This window comes from Hydractinia symbiolongicarpus, chromosome 2, assembly GCF_029227915.1.
Source record: "Hydractinia symbiolongicarpus strain clone_291-10 chromosome 2, HSymV2.1, whole genome shotgun sequence".
In the NCBI taxonomy this organism is placed as follows: Eukaryota; Metazoa; Cnidaria; class Hydrozoa; order Anthoathecata; family Hydractiniidae; genus Hydractinia; species Hydractinia symbiolongicarpus.
Genome location: NC_079876.1, coordinates 2441218 through 2460621, shown reverse-complemented (window position 1 = coordinate 2460621; position 19404 = coordinate 2441218). Strand labels below are relative to the sequence as shown.

At 34.8% G+C, this 19404-nt stretch overlaps 1 protein-coding gene across 1 annotated transcript; it reads left to right on the top strand.

Moving 5' to 3' along the window:
• The first annotated feature begins 2490 nt into the window (after positions 1–2490).
• Positions 2491–4390, top strand: LOC130628350 (uncharacterized). Its single transcript, XM_057441438.1, has 2 exons — positions 2491–3755; positions 4117–4390. The coding sequence occupies exons 1-2, from the start codon at positions 2984–2986 to the stop codon at positions 4311–4313; spliced, it is 969 nt and encodes a 322-aa protein (XP_057297421.1). The 5' UTR covers positions 2491–2983; the 3' UTR covers positions 4314–4390.
• Positions 4391–19404: the final 15014 nt, after the last annotated feature.

Here is a 19404-nt window from a genome sequence, read left to right as displayed (position 1 = left end):
CGGGATTTACGGGAAATCGCGGGATTTCGTTTGCCGGCGATTAAACCTCTTTCATTAAGCGTCTCATCAAATATGAAAACATTTTTCAAAACTACAAGTCTCATGCGTTTTAGTGGTGAAAAAATAATTTAAAAAATCGTTCGGAAAATGAGTTTACTCCCTGGGTACTTTCTTTGTATACTTTGGACTATACGGGCCGAGTCCGGGATTTGCGGGAAATCGCGGATTTTCGTTTGCCGGCGATTAAACTTCTTTTATTCAGCGTCTCATCAAAAATGAAAACATTTTTGAAAACTACAAGTCTCATGCGTTGTAGTGGTGAAAAAATAATTTAAAAAATTGTTCGGAAAATGAGTTTACTCCCTGGGTACTTTCTTTGTATACTTTTGACTATACGGGCCGAGTCCGGGGTTTACGGGAAATCGCGGATCTTCGTTTGCCGGCGATTAAACTTCTTTTATTCAGCGTCCCATCAAATATGAAAATATTTTTGAAAACTACAAGTCTCATGCGTTTAGTGGTAAAAAAATAATATAAAAAATCGTTCGGGAAATGAGTTTACTCCCTGGGTACTTTCTCTGTATACTTTTGACTATACGGGTCGAGTCCGGGGTTTACGGGAAATGGCGGGTTTTCGTTTGCCGGCGATTAAACTTCTTTTATTCAGCGTCTCATCAAAAATGAAAACATTTTTGAAAACTACAAGTCTCATGCGTTTTAGTGGTGAAAAGATAATTTAAAAAATCGTTTTGGAAATGAGTTTACTCACAGGGTACTTTCTTTGTAAACATTCGACTATACGGGCCGAGTCCGGGATTTACGGGAAATTGCAGGTTTTCGTTTGCCGGCGATTAAACTTCTTTTATTCAGCGTCTCATCAAATATGAAAACATTTTTGAAAACTACAAGTCTCATGCGTTTTAGTGGTGAAAAAATAATTTAAAAAATCGTTCGAAAAATGAGTTTACTCCCTGGGTACTTTCTTTGTATACTTTGGACTATACGGGCCGAGTCCGGGATTTACGGGAAATCGCGGATTTTCGTTTGAGTGCGAATAAACTTCTTTTATTCAGCGTCTCATCAAAAATGAAAACATTTTTGAAAACTACAAGTCTCATGCGTTGTAGTGGTGAAAAAATAATTTAAAAAATCGTTCGGAAAATGAGTTTACTCCCTGGGTACTTTCTTTGTATACTTTTGACTATACGGGCCGAGTCCGGGGTTTACGGGAAATCGCGGGATTTCGTTTGCCGGCGATTAAACCTCTTTCATTAAGCGTCTCATCAAATATGAAAACATTTTTTAAAACTACAAGACTCATGCGTTTTAGTGGTGAAAAAATAATTTAAAAAATCGTTCGGAAATTGAGTTTACTCCCTGGGTACTTTCTTTGTATACTTTGGACTATACGGGCCGAGTCCGGGATTTACGTGAAATCGTGGATTTTCGTTTGAGTGCGAATAAACTTCTTTTTTTCAGCGTCTCATCAAAAATGAGAACATTTTTAAAAACTATAAGTCTCATGGGTTTTAGTGGTGAAATAATAATTTTAAAAAACGTTCGGGAAATGAGTTTACATCCCGGGTACTTTCTTTACTATACGGGCCAAGTCCGGGATTTACGGGAAATCGCAGGTTTTCGTTTGCCGGCGATTAAACTTCTTTTATTCAGCGTCTCATCAAAAAGGAAAACATTTTTTAAAACTACAAGACTCATGCGTTTTAGTGGTGAAATAATAATTTAAAAAATCGTTCGGGAAATGAGTTTACTCCCTGGGTACTTTCTTTGTATACTTTTGACTATACGGGCCGAGTCCGGGATTTACGGGAAATCGCGGATCTTCGTTTGCCGACGATTAAACTTCTTTTATTCAGCGTCCCATCAAATATGAAAACATTTTTTAAAACTACAAGACTCATGCGTTTTAGTGGTGAAAAAATAATTTAAAAAATCGTTCGGAAAATGAGTTTACTCCCGGGGTACTTTCTTTGTATACTTTGGACTATACGGGCCGAGTCCGGGATTTACGGGAAATCGCGGATTTTCGTTTGAATGCGAATAAACTTCTTTTATTCAGCGTCTCATCAAAAATGAAATCATTTTTAAAAAACTACAAGACTCATGCGTTTTAGTGGTGAAAAAATAATTTAAAAAATCGTTCGGAAAATGAGTTTACTCCCGGGGTACTTTCTTTGTATACTTTGGACTATACGGGCCGAGTCCGGGATTTACGGGAAATCGCGGATTTTCGTTTGAATGCGAATAAACTTCTTTTATTCAGCGTCTCATCAAAAATGAAAACATTTTTAAAAAACTACAAGTCTCATGGGTTTTAGTGGTGAAATAATAATTTAAAAAATCGTTCGGGAAATGAGTTTATATCCCGGGTACTTTCTTTACTATACGGGCCGAGTCCGGGATTTACGGGAAATCGCAGGTTTTCGTTTGCCGGCGATTAAACTTCTTTTATTCAGCGTCTCATCAAAACTCGGGCAACTTACGGACAGTCCCTAACAGGCCAATGTAGTGATCTCACTATGGGGAAAGAACTTTTCATGTCGGTTTTTAGGCTAAATCGTAGCTTTTGATGGACTGTTCTTAAAAAAAGCTGTTAAAATATTATAAACTAAAAAATGACGTCACAGCGTCGATTTCAAGTTTCCTTGTCGGTTCGTTTTAATTGAATTTATTCAAAAATACGGCTCCGGGAAACTTTTAACAGCTTTTTTGTTAGTCACTGACATATCAGGCACGAATTGTGACAGATAAAATATTTACAGGTTGCCCGCGCATAGTGAGAACACTGTTTTCCGACAGTTTTTCAAATATTTCGTCAAAATAGGGCATTTTTGTCAACATTTGACGACAGTGTCGGGAATACGTCGAGTTTTTCCGTAATGTTAGCAGAAGCGCGAAAATTGAAAATGGTAGCTTAAGGCGGTAAAATATATAAACATTATTTTTGCCGAACAATTACTGCAGTATGGGAACTTTTTTTCAATGTGCGTTTATGAGAGCTGAAGTAATACGCAGTACTCAAAGTATTAGTTATCGCAACAAAGATGTACGTTTTAATAATTTTTTGGCTATGTTTCCGCATCAATCAATAACTAAGGAATACTTTAACAGAAAGGCCGGCGAGCTTAATGCATTTGTCAGAAAATTTAAATGGATGGACGAAAAAAGGTGTAAGTACCTGGAGGAGTTTTCAAGAGAAAAGTGGTTAAAGCTGGACAGTGACAAGCAAAAATATCATACAACGCACGAATGTGTAGGATGCAGTTCACTTAAAGCCGATATAAATACATTTCCAATTTCAACAACACACAGACGCAAAAAACCTAATCGGTTGAAAACACCCTTAGCTGATATCACAAATACACCAGATACACCAATAAATATTACTCTCGAAATTCCGCACACAAAAAATGACATTTCATATATGAAAGGAGCAGCCGAGTTTGTTCTTGACAGTGTCAATGACAAATGGGATAAAATATTTGATACACCGTTTACTAAAATTTTGACGAAGGTGAAATCAGCTAACGTTGCGGAAGTAAAAACAAATTGCGAAAAGAAAAGAGAGTTAGGGCAAAAAAATACAAAAATTAAAAAATGCCTGGAAAAAAAATGTTTTGGTCAAGGCAAAGTCATGGATACGATTTTGGGAATCAGACAGTCCAAATCTACCTACAAAAAATCAAGATCCATTCAGTATCTTGAGAATAAAGAAAAAGCAGTTGAAAGAATGATTGGTAAGAACAAATTTATTTATTTTTTATCCAATATTAGAGCAATGTTATAAATACATATTTTATATATATATATATATACATCTATAAATATATGTACAGCAACTGTTTCCAACATATGTAAAACTAATTTTAGAACAAGTTAGAACTATACTGGGCTGTATGATTTTTTACAATTTTTGTACAAAAACAAACGTTACACACTTTTTAACAGGAATGAAAGAACTAAAAAAATGTTCAAAACATAATAATAAACAAACCAAATTAAACAAACAAACAAACAAACAAACAAACAAACAAACAAACAAACAAACAAACAAACAAACAAACAAACAAACAAACAAACAAATAAACATCTTTTTAGGAAGAAAACAATCACTGCAATCTCAAACAGATGATACACCAATGAAGAAAAAGAGGCATAGTCCAGACACGAATAAAATTAATTTTGACAAAAATGCACTGTTAGAAGAAGTAAAGCATATGGAAGATGGTTCAAAGGTAGTTACGAATATAATATTCTGTAAACAGTACTTACAATATCCATTAACACACGGATAATTTTTATAAATTTTAGATAAATTATTCTGAATTGGCACGAAAGTATGGCATTCCTGGCACCACTGGAAATACGGTTGTCATAGAATACCTGGAAAACAATGGCATCGATTTATCAAAATTTACCAACAACTTTGTTAATCCAAACCGAATGCGTCGTAAATACGAAAAATTTCCAGGTAAGAATCTAAAGAATAATGTTTTACTCATTACAACAGCTTTTTCCTGATTTTCCAATTTTTGAAAGCTTTTTTTTAATAAATTTTGTATTTTTATCACACAAATTTGTAGTTTTAAATATTCTAATGTATATATACTACTTTTGTTCTACTACTGTTCTATGAACTTTATAATCTGTAATACTACTGTTCTATAAATTGTAAAATGTATAATACTGTACCAAAAAGATGTATATATATACTTTACAGATGGTAGTGGTGTTTCAGTACCAATGCCTCCCACATTTGAAAAGATAAAGAAGGAAGTTTTAAAAAAAATTGAATCAGGAGAGATCTTACTTGGGTCTTTAATTGAACCAAAAAAGTATAAAAAGATAGTAATGAAAAATGGTCAAATATCAATAGAGGAGTTTACAGTTTCTGGTAGATGCATTTCAATGAGCGAAATACGCAAGAAAATCTTTCTAGAACATGAACAAATGGGTATATTGAGAAATAAATATTCAACTTTAACAAGATATTTTATACTGTGGTCAGACCATGCATCAATTCTCAATGCCGGACATTTACTGCTGACTGTCAAAGTTGTGTATGATGATGAAATATTTTATACTGATGAAGAAATGTTTGCCAAAACAGGTAATACACAAATTGTTGTTTTATATATTTTTAAATTCAATGTCTTATGAAAAACATTAGGCTGAGATTATGCTAGAACTTTGTAAAATAAACATTCAGAATTGACATTTTGTTTCTAAAATAAATCTAACAAAAATATTGAACACCTTAAAATCAAACTGTGCTTCTTCTTAAACGCATTTTAAATGTTTCTTTATTTAACATTTGTTTACAAGGCATTTCATATAACGTACAAGAATTGGTGGAATGTCCATCAATATACATAGTTGGATTTGCTAAAGATAGTATTGCTGAAAAGCTGTCCTATGTAGAGACAAGACTTAGTGACATAAGAGCCATGTCGGAGGAAATTATTGTCAATGGCATAAGATTGGTGGATGTGATGAGGTTTTTTCATGGTGGGTGTTATTTTAGTACAGTACATTTAAATGGGGAAAAATAAGTCAAAATACAGGTATCTTAAGAGAAGTAACTAGCTAGAATAAAAATTTTCAAACAATTAGAAGACTGTGTATATCATATTGATATTTATAATTTTCATTTTTAAATTGAAGTTTAAAAATTAAATTATTTTTTTGTTTTTTAAGTATAATGTGTAACAATTTCTAGAAAATATACAACTTTGTGTGAGCTGAATTTCGCAAACATTGCAAAAATGATAATGATTCGGAGCACCACAGTTTGCATTAGCAATCAAAAAATTTTAGGAACAACTTTTAAGTTGCAATATCAAAAAATTTTATTTACAAAAATTAGTCCCTTAATGCTATTTTTAGAATGAAAAATGTATAATTAGTTTGATTTATATATAGGTGACCATCCAGAGATACAATATGAAAGTGGCAATTTGCATGGAGGAAATCATCCATGCATTTGCGGATGTAAGAAAAGCAGATTTAATGATATTGCACATGTTTACAGCAATAATATAATGTCTTTAGAAGACAGAAGACAAAAGGTACACCATTTACAATTTATATACAAGTTAAAATAATACACTATATACTTTGAATAAGCAATGCAAAACACAGGAAAATCTTAAATATCAACTAAACTAATTTAGCATTAACTTAATTCCTTATGATTATTTCTTAACGTTTGTACTCATTATGTAGGTTATTGCCGGACCAGCTGGAAGATTATGCAAGGCTATATCCCCATTTCAACAACTCAAAGTTGATGCTTTGAGCTTAGAAGTTAATTACAGAAATCTTGATCGTAACATATCAACGTACGAAAAACTACATAAAAAAGATCTTGAACTATTGTTGAAAAATCATTTGGCAGGTCAGTAAATTTAATTAATTATTTGTTAATTTACTCATTTTGTTGTGAAATTCATAACACATATATATATATATGTGAAACCGTTTTATTATTTAATTGAGTGAGTCATTCATATATTTACTATTTTCTTTATGTTAAGGAATCTCACGTGCTCCAGCTCTTTGTTATGGTAATGAGCATGATACCATGGCTTCATTGAATCTTGAAGAATACGAAGTTATGCCAATTGAACCACTACATGACTGCAAGGGGCATATAAAAAATGTGTGGGATGTCCTGCCTGAGATTTTAATACCTAAGGAGTATAAAATATTCCAACAATCCTTGGATGCCACATATGGTTATAAAGATAAAATTAGAGGATCAGACTACCGAATGTCGACAATAGTGGTTTATCAAGCAATGAAAAACAATTGCAGGAAAAAAATTGAAGACCTTTTGTACACTTTGATGGAGATAGTACGTTTAGCCTACATGAAGTCACAAAAAAGATCACCAAAATTTATTCTACGCATACATAATGTGACCTTTCAGCATGCAATGTTATGTCAGTCTGTACTTGGAAATAACCTGAAAACAATAACAAAAGAAAAACTCTATGGCATATATTTTCATTCCCTGACCGCTCACCTGCCTGAGGTGTCAAGAATTGTTGCTCCAAGCTCCTTACATTCAGAAAATGAAGAGCAGTTGTTCAGTAAAATAAATCAAATCAGCTTGGGAACATCATCAAGAACGTTGGAGTCTATACGTGATAATAGTATCATTCGCATTCAAGAAGAGCAAAAATTCAATATGAAGAATGCTAGAAATAAAACATCTTCCAGCACCTCTAAAATATCAATGTTTTACAAGTCTATTGTTGGTAAGTTTTAATTAGGCGTAATATATATCATAAAAGCTATTTTATCTTAAATACTTTATCAGCTTTTTTGAAGGGTGTTGTAATAAAACAATTTAAAAGAATAAAAAAATCCACCCATTTTCTTACGAAACTGAAAATAAGTCCACACAAACTGCACCAAAACTTCACTGGCATTAATTTATTCTTGCATTAACATAGCCCCAAAGGGTATTTAAATTAAATTTCATCTTACCAATTTTCTTTAGACAATTAGTTTTAGGTATATATAGTTTTTATTTGCGAGAATTAATTTCCCAAATCAGTCAATAAAAAGTTTCGATCGTGAGATTTTAATAAGCTAAATTGTTTTGCGAAATCATGAAATCCAGAAAAATTTCTTTAATTGAAAAAAGAATCTGAAACACGTTCTTCAAATTTGTAACCTTCATAAATAGTCAACAATTATCCACATGTTTTTCCTATAAGAAATTAATGAGCACAAAGTCTCGTGTTAAATTTTAGATGGAGGGAAAAGAAGCAGTTTTGATATAAATCTACCAACACGGAAATATCAAGCTCATTTAGAAAGACTGGCAGACTTTCTAGTTTGTGGTGCTGGTGTTTGGTGGCACATGGATGAAGATAAAAAACGAGTAATATTTCATGATGGAGAGGAGGATGATAATGTCAGGGATGAAGGACCGCTAATGAGCCACTTCAAAAGGGACAACCTTCAATCCATAGCAAGGCATATTAAAATTTGCTGGGAAAGATGTGTGGAAGGTAACATTGAGTTACCAATTGAACAAATTAATTTATTTGATATCAATGGTGACTTTTTGAAGTGCAAAACATTTCAGGATTCCATATGCAAAATAAATAAGGCAACAATGGTAGAAGACAAAACAAATATGGAAGCAAATGTAGAGATGTGCGAAACAAACAGGGATGACTTACCGGGAAGCGAAGATAACAATGAAGTTACTGAAGTTTCACTAGAGCAACAACCTGGAATACTTGACATGGATGATAAAGCCGTCGATTTTTAAAAATTGATACAGGTAAAGGAAAATCATTCTTCCAAGTTAGTAACAAAAATGGTTGTTACACAGAACAGCGATTTGCTTGTGTCCAGCGTTGGTAAGATGATTGCACATGTTATTGGACACTCAGTAAAATTGCAAGAGTTTGATAAACATCATGTCTTATTTAAAAATACAAAAAACGAAAACTCAAGAAAAAGGTGTAAAGATTTAATTTTTCATTTCCGCAAATTGATTATGGATGCTCAACAGGAAGCACAAGTTTGTATTCAAACTTGGGAAAAACAGTTTGTAGACAAAAATTTGAAGGTGCCAAGTATAAATGACTTGCGGTTAAATGAAACCTACAGGGAAAAATATAAAATAAATAACATTGCTCAGAAACTTTTAGATCAATGGAGGAAGATATAAAGTGTTTGTTTTTTCAGAATATATATATTGTTAAACAATGTTGAAATTTTAAATATTATATTCTAGAAATTTTGAGGACAATATTTATAAAAAAGGTCAAATCTCACAAGTCTGGTCTTGTTTTAACTTTACACAAGAAATAAGTTTTTCTAAGTCAGCATTTTAATTGCCTGTCGATTTTTTAAACCTGTGCAATACTCCCGTTAAAACATAAACATGTTGAGTATATACATATTATTTTCAACAGCTTAATTATTAATTATTAAAATATTAAATATAGCTTTTGTATATACTTTATCAGCTAGCTATCCTTGATTTAGAAAATTTAAGATATATTGTTTTTAACAACCACTAAGGGACTTTTAGACGTACGCCCATGAAACAAGTTCAGATCAGTTTAAAAATAAAATAACAAAATCTTTTCTAAAGCACTCAAAAACTTTCACTCATTACGGTTCATTATGTGGTGCATATATCCGTACCCTACTAATGCAAGAGAATACTAGCTAGCTAAACTGCTTTTCTAATTAAGCTACTCTTTTGTACAGAGGCGGGATTTGCACCCACGACTATTTAGCTAGCTAATCTGTAATCTGTAGTGATCTAAGACCTACATAATGAGTTTGTATTTTTTGACTAACTGTTTTTTATTACTGTTTATATTGCTGTTTATATAGCTATAGCTATAGGTATAGGTAGCTAGCTGTCAAACCATGATGGTAAAAATTTAAACTTTAGCTAGCCAGGTAAACACTTTTGGGAGTTCTTAGTAAAATATATATATGTATATAATTTTACCTATAGCTGGAAAGATCAAATATATACAATACAAAATGTGTCAAACCTTTTTTTCTGTGTTCTGTTACAAATACGTCCCAAACATTTCTGTCAAAAAGACATTCGTAAAGAAGATGGCTGCCTTCTTGCCCTCCTCTATTCCCACACTTTAAAAATAATGGCATGTCAGCGATGTATCCTCCCACAAAATCAGCACGTCAAAAGAACACGTCAAACAGCAAAACGCGGGAAATAATTTAAAGAAACGCGGTATACACGTGCTTCTCCCGAAAAAATTAAAGACGCGCCGTAAGTTGCCCGAGAAATGAAAACATTTTTGAAAACTACAAGTCTCATGCGTTTTAGTGGTGAAAAAATATTTTAAAAAATCGTTCGGGAAATGAGTTTACATCCCGGGTACTTTCTTTAATATACGGGCCGAGTCCGGGATTTACGGGAAATCGCAGGTTCTCGTTTGCCGGCGATTAAACTTCTTTTATTCAGCGTCTCATCAAAAATAAAAACATTTTTGAAAACTACAAGTCTCATGCGTTTTAGTGGTGAAAAAATAATTTAAAAAATCGTTCGGGAAATGAGTTTACTCCCTGGGTACTTTCTTTGTATACTTTTGACAATACGGGCCGAGTCCGGGATTTACGGGAAATCGCAGGTTTTTGTTTGCCGGCGATTAACCTTCTTTTATTCAGCGTCTCATCAAAAATGAAAACATTTTTTAAAAATACAAGTCTCATGCGTTTTAGTGGTGAAAAAAAAAATAAAAAAATCGTTCGGGAAATGAGTTTACTCCCTAGGTACTTTCTTTGTATACATTCGACTATACGGGCCAAGCCCGGGATTTACGGGAAATCGCGGGATTTCGTTTGCCGGCGATTAAACCTCTTTCATTAAGCGTCTCATCAAATATGAAAACATTTTTTAAAACTACAAGACTTATGCGTTTTAGTGGTGAAAAAATAATTTAAAAAATCGTTCGGGAAATGAGTTTACTCCCTGGGTACTTTCTTTGTATACTTTTGATTATACGGGCTGAGTCCGGGATTTACGGGAAATCGCGGATCTTCGTTTGCCGACGATTAAACTTCTTTTATTTAGCGTCCCATCAAATATAAAAATATTTTTGAAAACTACAAGTCTTATGCGTTTAGTGGTAAAAAAATAATTTAAAAAATCGTTCGGAAAATGAGTTTACTCCCTGGGTACTTTCTTTGTATACTTTGGACTATACGGGCCGAGTCCGGGATTTACGGGAAATCGCGGATTTTCGTTTGAGTGCGAATAAACTTCTTTTATTCAGCGTCTCATCAAAAATGAAAACATTTTTAAAAAACTACAAGACTTATGGGTTTTAGTGGTGAAATAATAATTTAAAAAATCGTTCGGGAAATGAGTTTACATCCCGGGTACTTTCTTTACTATACGGGCCGAGTCCGGGATTTACGGGAAATCGCAGGTTTTCGTTTGCCGGCGATTAAACTTCTTTTATTCAGCGTCTCATCAAAAATGAAAACATTTTTGAAAACTACAAGTCTCATGCGTTTTAGTGGTGAAAAAATATTTTAAAAAATCGTTCGGGAAATGAGTTTACATCCCGCGTACTTTCTTTAATATACGGGCCGAGTCCGGGATTTACGGGAAATCGCAGGTTCTCGTTTGCCGGCGATTAAACTTCTTTTATTCAGCGTCTCATCAAAAATGAAAACATTTTTGAAAACTACAAGTCTCATGCGTTTTAGTGGTGAAAAAATAATTTAAAAAATCGTTCGGGAAATGAGTTTACTCCCTGGGTACTTTCTTTGTATACTTTTGACAATACGGGCCGAGTCCGGGATTTACGGGAAATCGCAGGTTTTTGTTTGCCGGCGATTAACCTTCTTTTATTCAGCGTCTCATCAAAAATGAAAACATTTTTTAAAAATACAAGTCTCATGCGTTTTAGTGGTGAAAAAAAAAATAAAAAAATCGTTCGGGAAATGAGTTTACTCCCTAGGTACTTTCTTTGTATACATTCGACTATACGGGCCAAGCCCGGGATTTACGGGAAATCGCGGGATTTCGTTTGCCGGCGATTAAACCTCTTTCATTAAGCGTCTCATCAAATATGAAATCATTTTTTAAAACTACAAGACTTATGCGTTTTAGTGGTGAAAAAATAATTTAAAAAATCGTTCGGGAAATGAGTTTACTCCCTGGGTACTTTCTTTGTATACTTTTGATTATACGGGCCGAGTCCGGGATTTACGGGAAATCGCGGATCTTCGTTTGCCGACGATTAAACTTCTTTTATTTAGCGTCCCATCAAATATAAAAATATTTTTGAAAACTACAAGTCTTATGCGTTTAGTGGTAAAAAAATAATATAAAAAATCGTTCGGGAAATGAGTTTACTCCCTGGGTACTTTCTCTGTATACTTTTGACTATACGGGTCGAGTCCGGGGTTTACGGGAAATGGCGGGTTTTCGTTTGCCGGCGATTAAACTTCTTTTATTCAGCGTCTCATCAAAAATGAAAACATTTTTTAAAAATACAAGTCTCATGCGTTTTAGTGGTGAAAAAAAAAATAAAAAAATCGTTCGGGAAATGAGTTTACTCCCTAGGTACTTTCTTTGTATACATTCGACTATACGGGCCAAGCCCGGGATTTACGGGAAATCGCGGGATTTCGTTTGCCGGCGATTAAACCTCTTTCATTAAGCGTCTCATCAAATATGAAAACATTTTTTAAAACTACAAGACTTATGCGTTTTAGTGGTGAAAAAATAATTTAAAAAATCGTTCGGGAAATGAGTTTACTCCCTGGGTACTTTCTTTGTATACTTTTGATTATACGGGCCGAGTCCGGGATTTACGGGAAATCGCGGATCTTCGTTTGCCGACGATTAAACTTCTTTTATTTAGCGTCCCATCAAATATAAAAATATTTTTGAAAACTACAAGTCTTATGCGTTTAGTGGTAAAAAAATAATATAAAAAATCGTTCGGGAAATGAGTTTACTCCCTGGGTACTTTCTCTGTATACTTTTGACTATACGGGTCGAGTCCGGGGTTTACGGGAAATCGCGGGTTTTCGTTTGCCGGCGATTAAACTTCTTTTATTCAGCGTCTCATCAAAAATGAAACTATTTTTGAAAACTACAAGTCTCATGCGTTTTAGTTGTGAAAAGATAATTTAAAAAATCGTTTTGGAAATGAGTTTACACACAGGGTACTTTCTTTGTAAACATTCGACTATACGGGCCGAGTCCGGGATTTACAAGAAATCGCAGGTTTTCGTTTGCCGGCGATTAAACTTCTTTTATTCAGCGTCTCATCAAAAATGAAAACATTTTTAAAAACTACAAGTCTCATGCGTTTTAGTGGTGAAAAAAAAATTAAAAAATCGTTCGGGAAATGAGTTTACTCCCTAGGTACTTTCTTTGTATACATTCGACTATACGGGCCAAGCCCGGGATTTACGGGAAATCGCGGGATTTCGTTTGCCGGCGATTAAACCTCTTTCATTAAGCGTCTCATCAAAAATGAAAACATTTTTGAAAACTACAAGTCTCATGCGTTTTAGTTGTGAAAAGATAATTTAAAAAATCGTTTTGGAAATGAGTTTACACACAGGGTACTTTCTTTGTAAACATTCGACTATACGGGCCGAGTCCGGGATTTACAAGAAATCGCAGGTTTTCGTTTGCCGGCGATTAAACTTCTTTTATTCAGCGTCTCATCAAAAATGAAAACATTTTTAAAAACTACAAGTCTCATGCGTTTTAGTGGTGAAAAAATATTTTAAAAAATCGTTCGGGAAATGAGTTTACATCCCGGGTACTTTCTTTACTATACGGGCCGAGTCCGGGATTTACGGGAAATCGCAGGTTTTCGTTTGCCGGCGATTAAACTTCTTTTATTCAGCGTCTCATCAAAAATGAAAACATTTTTGAAAACTACAAGTCTCATGCGTTTTAGTGGTGAAAAAATAATTTAAAAAATCGTTCGGGAAATGAGTTTACTCCCTGGGTACTTTCTTTGTATACTTTTGACAATACGGGCCGAGTCCGGGATTTACGGGAAATCGCAGGTTTTCGTTTGCCGGCGATTAAACTTCTTTTATTCAGCGTCTCATCAAAAATGAAAACATTTTTAAAAACTACAAGTCTCATGCGTTTTAGTGGTTAAAAAAAAATTAAAAAATCGTTCGGGAAATGAGTTTACTCCCTAGGTACTTTCTTTGTATACATTCGACTATACGGGCCAAGCCCGGGATTTACGGGAAATCGCGGGATTTCGTTTGCCGGCGATTAAACCTCTTTCATTAAGCGTCTCATCAAATATGAAAACATTTTTTAAAACTACAAGACTCATGCGTTTTAGTGGTGAAAGAATAATTTAAAAAATCGTTCGGAATATGAGTTTACTCCCTGGGTACTTTCTTTGTATACTTTGGACTATGCGGGCCGAGTCCGGGATTTACGGGAAATCGCGGATTTTCGTTTGAGTGCGAATAAACTTCTTTTATTCAGCGTCTCATTAAAAATGAAAACATTTTTGAAAACTACAAGTCTCATGCGTTGTAGTGGTGAAAAAATAATTTAAAAAATCGTTCGGAAAATGAGTTTACTCCCTGGGTACTTTCTTTGTATACTTTTGACTATACGGGCCGAGTCCGGGGTTTACGGGAAATCGCGGATCTTCGTTTGCAGGCGATTAAACTTCTTTTATTCAGCGTCCCATCAAATATGAAAATATTTTTGAAAACTACAAGTCTCATGCGTTTAGTGGTAAAAAAATAATATAAAAAATCGTTCGGGAAATGAGTTTACTCCCTGGGTACTTTCTCTGTATACTTTTGACTATACGGGTGGAGTCCGGGGTTTACGGGAAATGGCGGGTTTTCGATTGCCGGCGATTAAACTTCTTTTATTCAGCGTCTCATCAAAAATCAAAACATTTATGAAAACTACAAGTCTCATGCGTTTTAGTGGTGAAAAGATAATTTAAAAAATCGTTTTGGAAATGAGTTTACTCACAGGGTACTTTCTTTGTAAACATTCGACTATACGGGCCGAGTCCGAGATTTACGGGAAATCGCAGGTTTTCGTTTGCCGGCGATTAAACTTCTTTTATTCAGCGTCTCATCAAAAATGAAAACATTTTTAAAAACTACAAGTCTCATGCGTTTTAGTGGTGAAAAAAAAAATTAAAAAATCGTTCGGAAAATGAGTTTACTCCCTAGGTACTTTCTTTGTATACATTCGACTATACGGGCCAAGCCCGGGATTTACGTGAAATCGCAGGATTTCGTTTGCCGGCGATTAAACCTCTTTCATTAAGCGTCTCATCAAATATGAAAACATTTTTGAAAACTACAAGTCTCATGCGTTTTAGTGGTGAAAAAATAATTTAAAAAATCGTTCGGAAAATGAGTTTACTCCCTGGGTACTTTCTTTGTATACATTGGACTATACGGGCGAAGTCCGGGATTTACGGGAAATCGCGGATTTTCGTTTGAGTGCGAATAAACTTCTTTTATTCAGCGTCTCATCGAAAATGAAAACATTTTTGAAAACTACAAGTCTCATGCGTTGTAGTGGTGAAAAAATAATTTAAAAAATCGTTCGGAAAATGAGTCTACTCCCTGGGTACTTTCTTTGTATACTTTTGACTATACGGGCCGAGTCCGGGGTTTACGGGAAATCACCGGGTTTCGTTTGCCGGAGATTAAACCTCTTTCATTAAGCGTCTCATCAAATATGAAAACATTTTTTAAAACTACAAGACTCATGCGTTTTAGTGGTGAAAAATTAATTTAAAAAATCGTTCGGAAAATGAGTTTACTCCCTGGGTACTTTCTTTGTATACTTTGGACTATACGGGCCGAGTCCGGGATTTACGGGAAATCGCGGATTTTCGTTTGAGTGCGAATAAACTTCTTTTTTTCAGCGTCTCATCAACAATGAAAACATTTTTAAAAACTATAAGTCTCATGGGTTTTAGTGGTGAAATAATAATTTAAAAAATCGTTCGGGAAATGAGTTTACATCCCGGGTACTTTCTTTACTATACGGGCCGAGTCCGGGATTTACGGGAAATCGCAGGTTTTCGTTTGCCGGCGATTAAACTTCTTTTATTCAGCGTCTCCTCAAAAATGAAAACATTTTTTAAAACTATAAGACTTATGCGTTTTAGTGGTGAAAAAATAATTTAAAAAATCGTTCGGGAAATGAGTTTACTCCCTGGGTACTTTCTTTGTATACTTTTGACTATACGGGCCGAGTGCGGGATTTACGGGAAATCGCGGATCTTCGTTTGCCGACGATTAAACTTCTTTTATTCAGCGTCCCATCAAATATGAAAACATTTTTGAAAACAACAAGTCTCATGGGTTATAGTGGTGAAATAATAATTTAAAAAATCGTTCGGGAAATGAGTTTACATCCCGGGTACTTTCTTTACTATACGGGCCGAGTCCGGGATTTACGGGAAATCGCAGGTTTTCGTTTGCCGGCGATTAAACTTCTTTTATTCAGCGTCTCATCAAAAATGAAAACATTTTTGAAAACTACAAGTCTCATGCGTTTTAGTGGTGAAGAAATATTTTAAAAAATCGTTCGGGAAATGAGTTTACATCCCGGGTACTTTCCTTAATATACGGGCCGAGTCCGGGATTTACGGGAAATCGCAGGTTTTCGTTTGCCGGCGATTAAACTTCTTTTATTCAGCGTCTCATCAAAAATGAAAACATTTTTAAAAACTACAAGTCTCATGCGTTTTAGTGGTGAAAAAAAAAATAAAAAAATCGTTCGGGAAATGAGTTTACTCCCTAGGTACTTTCTTTGTATACATTCGACTATACGGGCCAAGCCCGGGATTTACGGGAAATCGCGGGATTTCGTTTGCCGGCGATTAAACCTCTTTTATTAAGCGTCTCATCAAATATGAAAACATTTTTTAAAACTACAAGACTCATGCGTTTTAGTGGTGAAAAAATAATTTAAAAAATCGTTCGGAAAATGAGTTTACTTCCTGGGTACTTTCTTTGTATACTTTGGAATATACGGGCCGAGTCCGGGATTTACGGGAAATCGCGGATTTTCGTTTGAGTGCGAATAAACTTCTTTTATTCAGCGTCTCATCAAAAATGAAAACATTTTTGAAAACTACAAGTCTCATGCGTTGTAGTGGTGAAAAAATAATTTAAAAAATCGTTCGGGATATGAGTTTACTCCCTGGGTACTTTCTCTGTATACTTTTGACTATACGGGTCGAGTCCGGGGTTTACGGGAAATGGCGGGTTTTCGTTTGCCGGCGATTAAACTTCTTTTATTCAGCGTCTCATCAAAAATGAAAACATTTTTGAAAACTACAAGTCTCATGCGTTTTAGTTGTGAAAAGATAATTTAAAAATCGTTCGGGAAATGAGTTTACATCCCGGGTACTTTCTTTACTATACGGGCCGATTCCGGGATTTACGGGAAACTGCAGGTTTTCGTTTGCCGGCGATTAAACTTCTTTTATTCAGCGTCTCATCAAAAATGAAAACATTTTTGAAAACTACAAGTCTCATGCGTTTTAGTGGTGAAAAAATAATTTAAAAAATCGTTCGGGAAATGAGTTTACTCCCTGGGTACTTTCTTTGTATACTTTTGACAATACGGGCCGAGTCCGGGATTTACGGGAAATCGCAGGTTTTCGTTTGCCGGCGATTAAACTTCTTTTATTCAGCGTCTCATCAAAAATGAAAACATTTTTAAAAACTACAAGTCTCATGCGTTTTAGTGGTGAAAAAAAAAATAAAAAAATCGTTCGGGAAATGAGTTTACTCCCTAGGTACTTTCTTTGTATACATTCGACTATACGGGCCAAGCCCGGGATTTACGGGAAATCGCGGGATTTCGTTTGCCGGCGATTAAACCTCTTTTATTAAGCGTCTCATCAAATATGAAAACATTTTTTAAAACTACAAGACTCATGCGTTTTAGTGGTGAAAAAATAATTTAAAAAATCGTTCGGAAAATGAGTTTACTTCCTGGGTACTTTCTTTGTATACTTTGGAATATACGGGCCGAGTCCGGGATTTACGGGAAATCGCGGATTTTCGTTTGAGTGCGAATAAACTTCTTTTATTCAGCGTCTCATCAAAAATGAAAACATTTTTGAAAACTACAAGTCTCATGCGTTGTAGTGGTGAAAAAATAATTTAAAAAATCGTTCGGGATATGAGTTTACTCCCTGGGTACTTTCTCTGTATACTTTTGACTATACGGGTCGAGTCCGGGGTTTACGGGAAATGGCGGGTTTTCGTTTGCCGGCGATTAAACTTCTTTTATTCAGCGTCTCATCAAAAATGAAAACATTTTTGAAAACTACAAGTCTCATGCGTTTTAGTTGTGAAAAGATAATTTAAAAAATCGTTTTGGAAATGAGTTTACACACAGGGTACTTTCTTTGTAAACATTCGACTATACGGGCCGAGTCCGGGATTTACGGGAAATCGCAGGTTTTCGTTTGCCGGCGATTAAACTTCTTTTATTCAGCGTCTCATCAAAAATGAAAACATTTTTAAAAACTACAAGTCTCATGCGTTTTAGTGGTAAAAAAAAATATTAAAAAATCGTTCGGGAAATGAGTTTACTCCCTAGGTACTTTCTTTGTATACATTCGACTATACGGGCCAAGCCCGGGATTTACGGGAAATCGCGGGATTTCGTTTGCCGGCGATTAAACCTCTTTCATTAAGCGTCTCATCAAATATGAAAACATTTTTGAAAACTACACGTCTCATGCGTTTTAGTGGAGAAAAAATAATTTAAAAAATCGTTCGGAAAATGAGTTTACTCCCTGGGTACTTTCTTTGTATACTTTGGACTATACGGGCCGAGTGCGGGATTTACGGGAAATCGCGGATTTTCGTTTGAGTGCGGATAAACTTCTTTTATTCAGCGTCTCATCAAAAATGAAAACATTTTTGAAAACTACAAGTCTCATGCGTTGTAGTGGTGAAAAAATAATTTAAAAAATCGTTCGAAAAATGAGTTTACTCCCTGGGTACTTTCTTTGTATACTTTTGACTATACGGGCCGAGTCCGGGGTTTACGGGAAATGGCGGGTTTTCGTTTGCCGGCGATTAAACTTCTTTTATTCAGCGTCTCATCAAAAATGAACACATTTTTAAAAACTACAAGTCTCATGCGTTGTAGTGGTGAAAAAATAATTTAAAAAATCGTTCGGAAAATGAGTTTACTCCCTGGGTAATTTCTTTGTATACTTTTGAAAATACGGGCCGAGTCCGGGATTTACGGGAAATCGCAGGTTTTCGTTTGCCGGCGATTAAACTTCTTTTATTCAGCGTCTCATCAAAAATGAAAACATTTTTGAAAACTACAAGTCTCATGCGTTTTAGTGGTGAAAAAATATTTTAAAAAATCGTTCGGGAAATGAGTTTACATCCCGGGTACTTTCCTTAATATACGGGCCGAGTCCGGGATTTACGGGAAATCGCAGGTTTTCGTTTGCCGGCGATTAAACTTCTTTTATTCAGCGTCTCATCAAAAATAAAAACATTTTTAAAAACTACAAGTCTCATGCGTTTTAGTGGTGAAAAAATAATTTAAAAAATCGTTCGGAAAATGAGTTTACTCATGGGGACTTTCTTTGTATACTTTGGACTATACGGGCGGAGTCCGGGATTTACGGGAAATCGCGGATATTCGTTTGAGTGCGAATAAACTTCTTTTATTCAGCGTCTCATCAAAAATGAAAACATTATTGAAAACTACAAGTCTCAGGGGTTTTAGTGGTGAAATAATAATTTAAAAAATCGTTCCTGAAATGAGTTTACATCCCGGGTACTTTCTTTACTATACGTGCCGAGTCCGGGATTTACGGGAAACTGCAGGTTTTCGTTTGC

Coding starts and splice junctions, on each gene's coding strand:
- LOC130628350 (XM_057441438.1), top strand. CDS start 2,984: ATGGGAACTTTTTTTCAATGTGCGTTTATGAGAGCTGAAGTAATACGC. Junction 3,756..4,116: donor AGCAGTTGAAAGAATGATTG/GTAAGAACAAAT, acceptor ACATCTTTTTAG/GAAGAAAACAATCACTGCAA.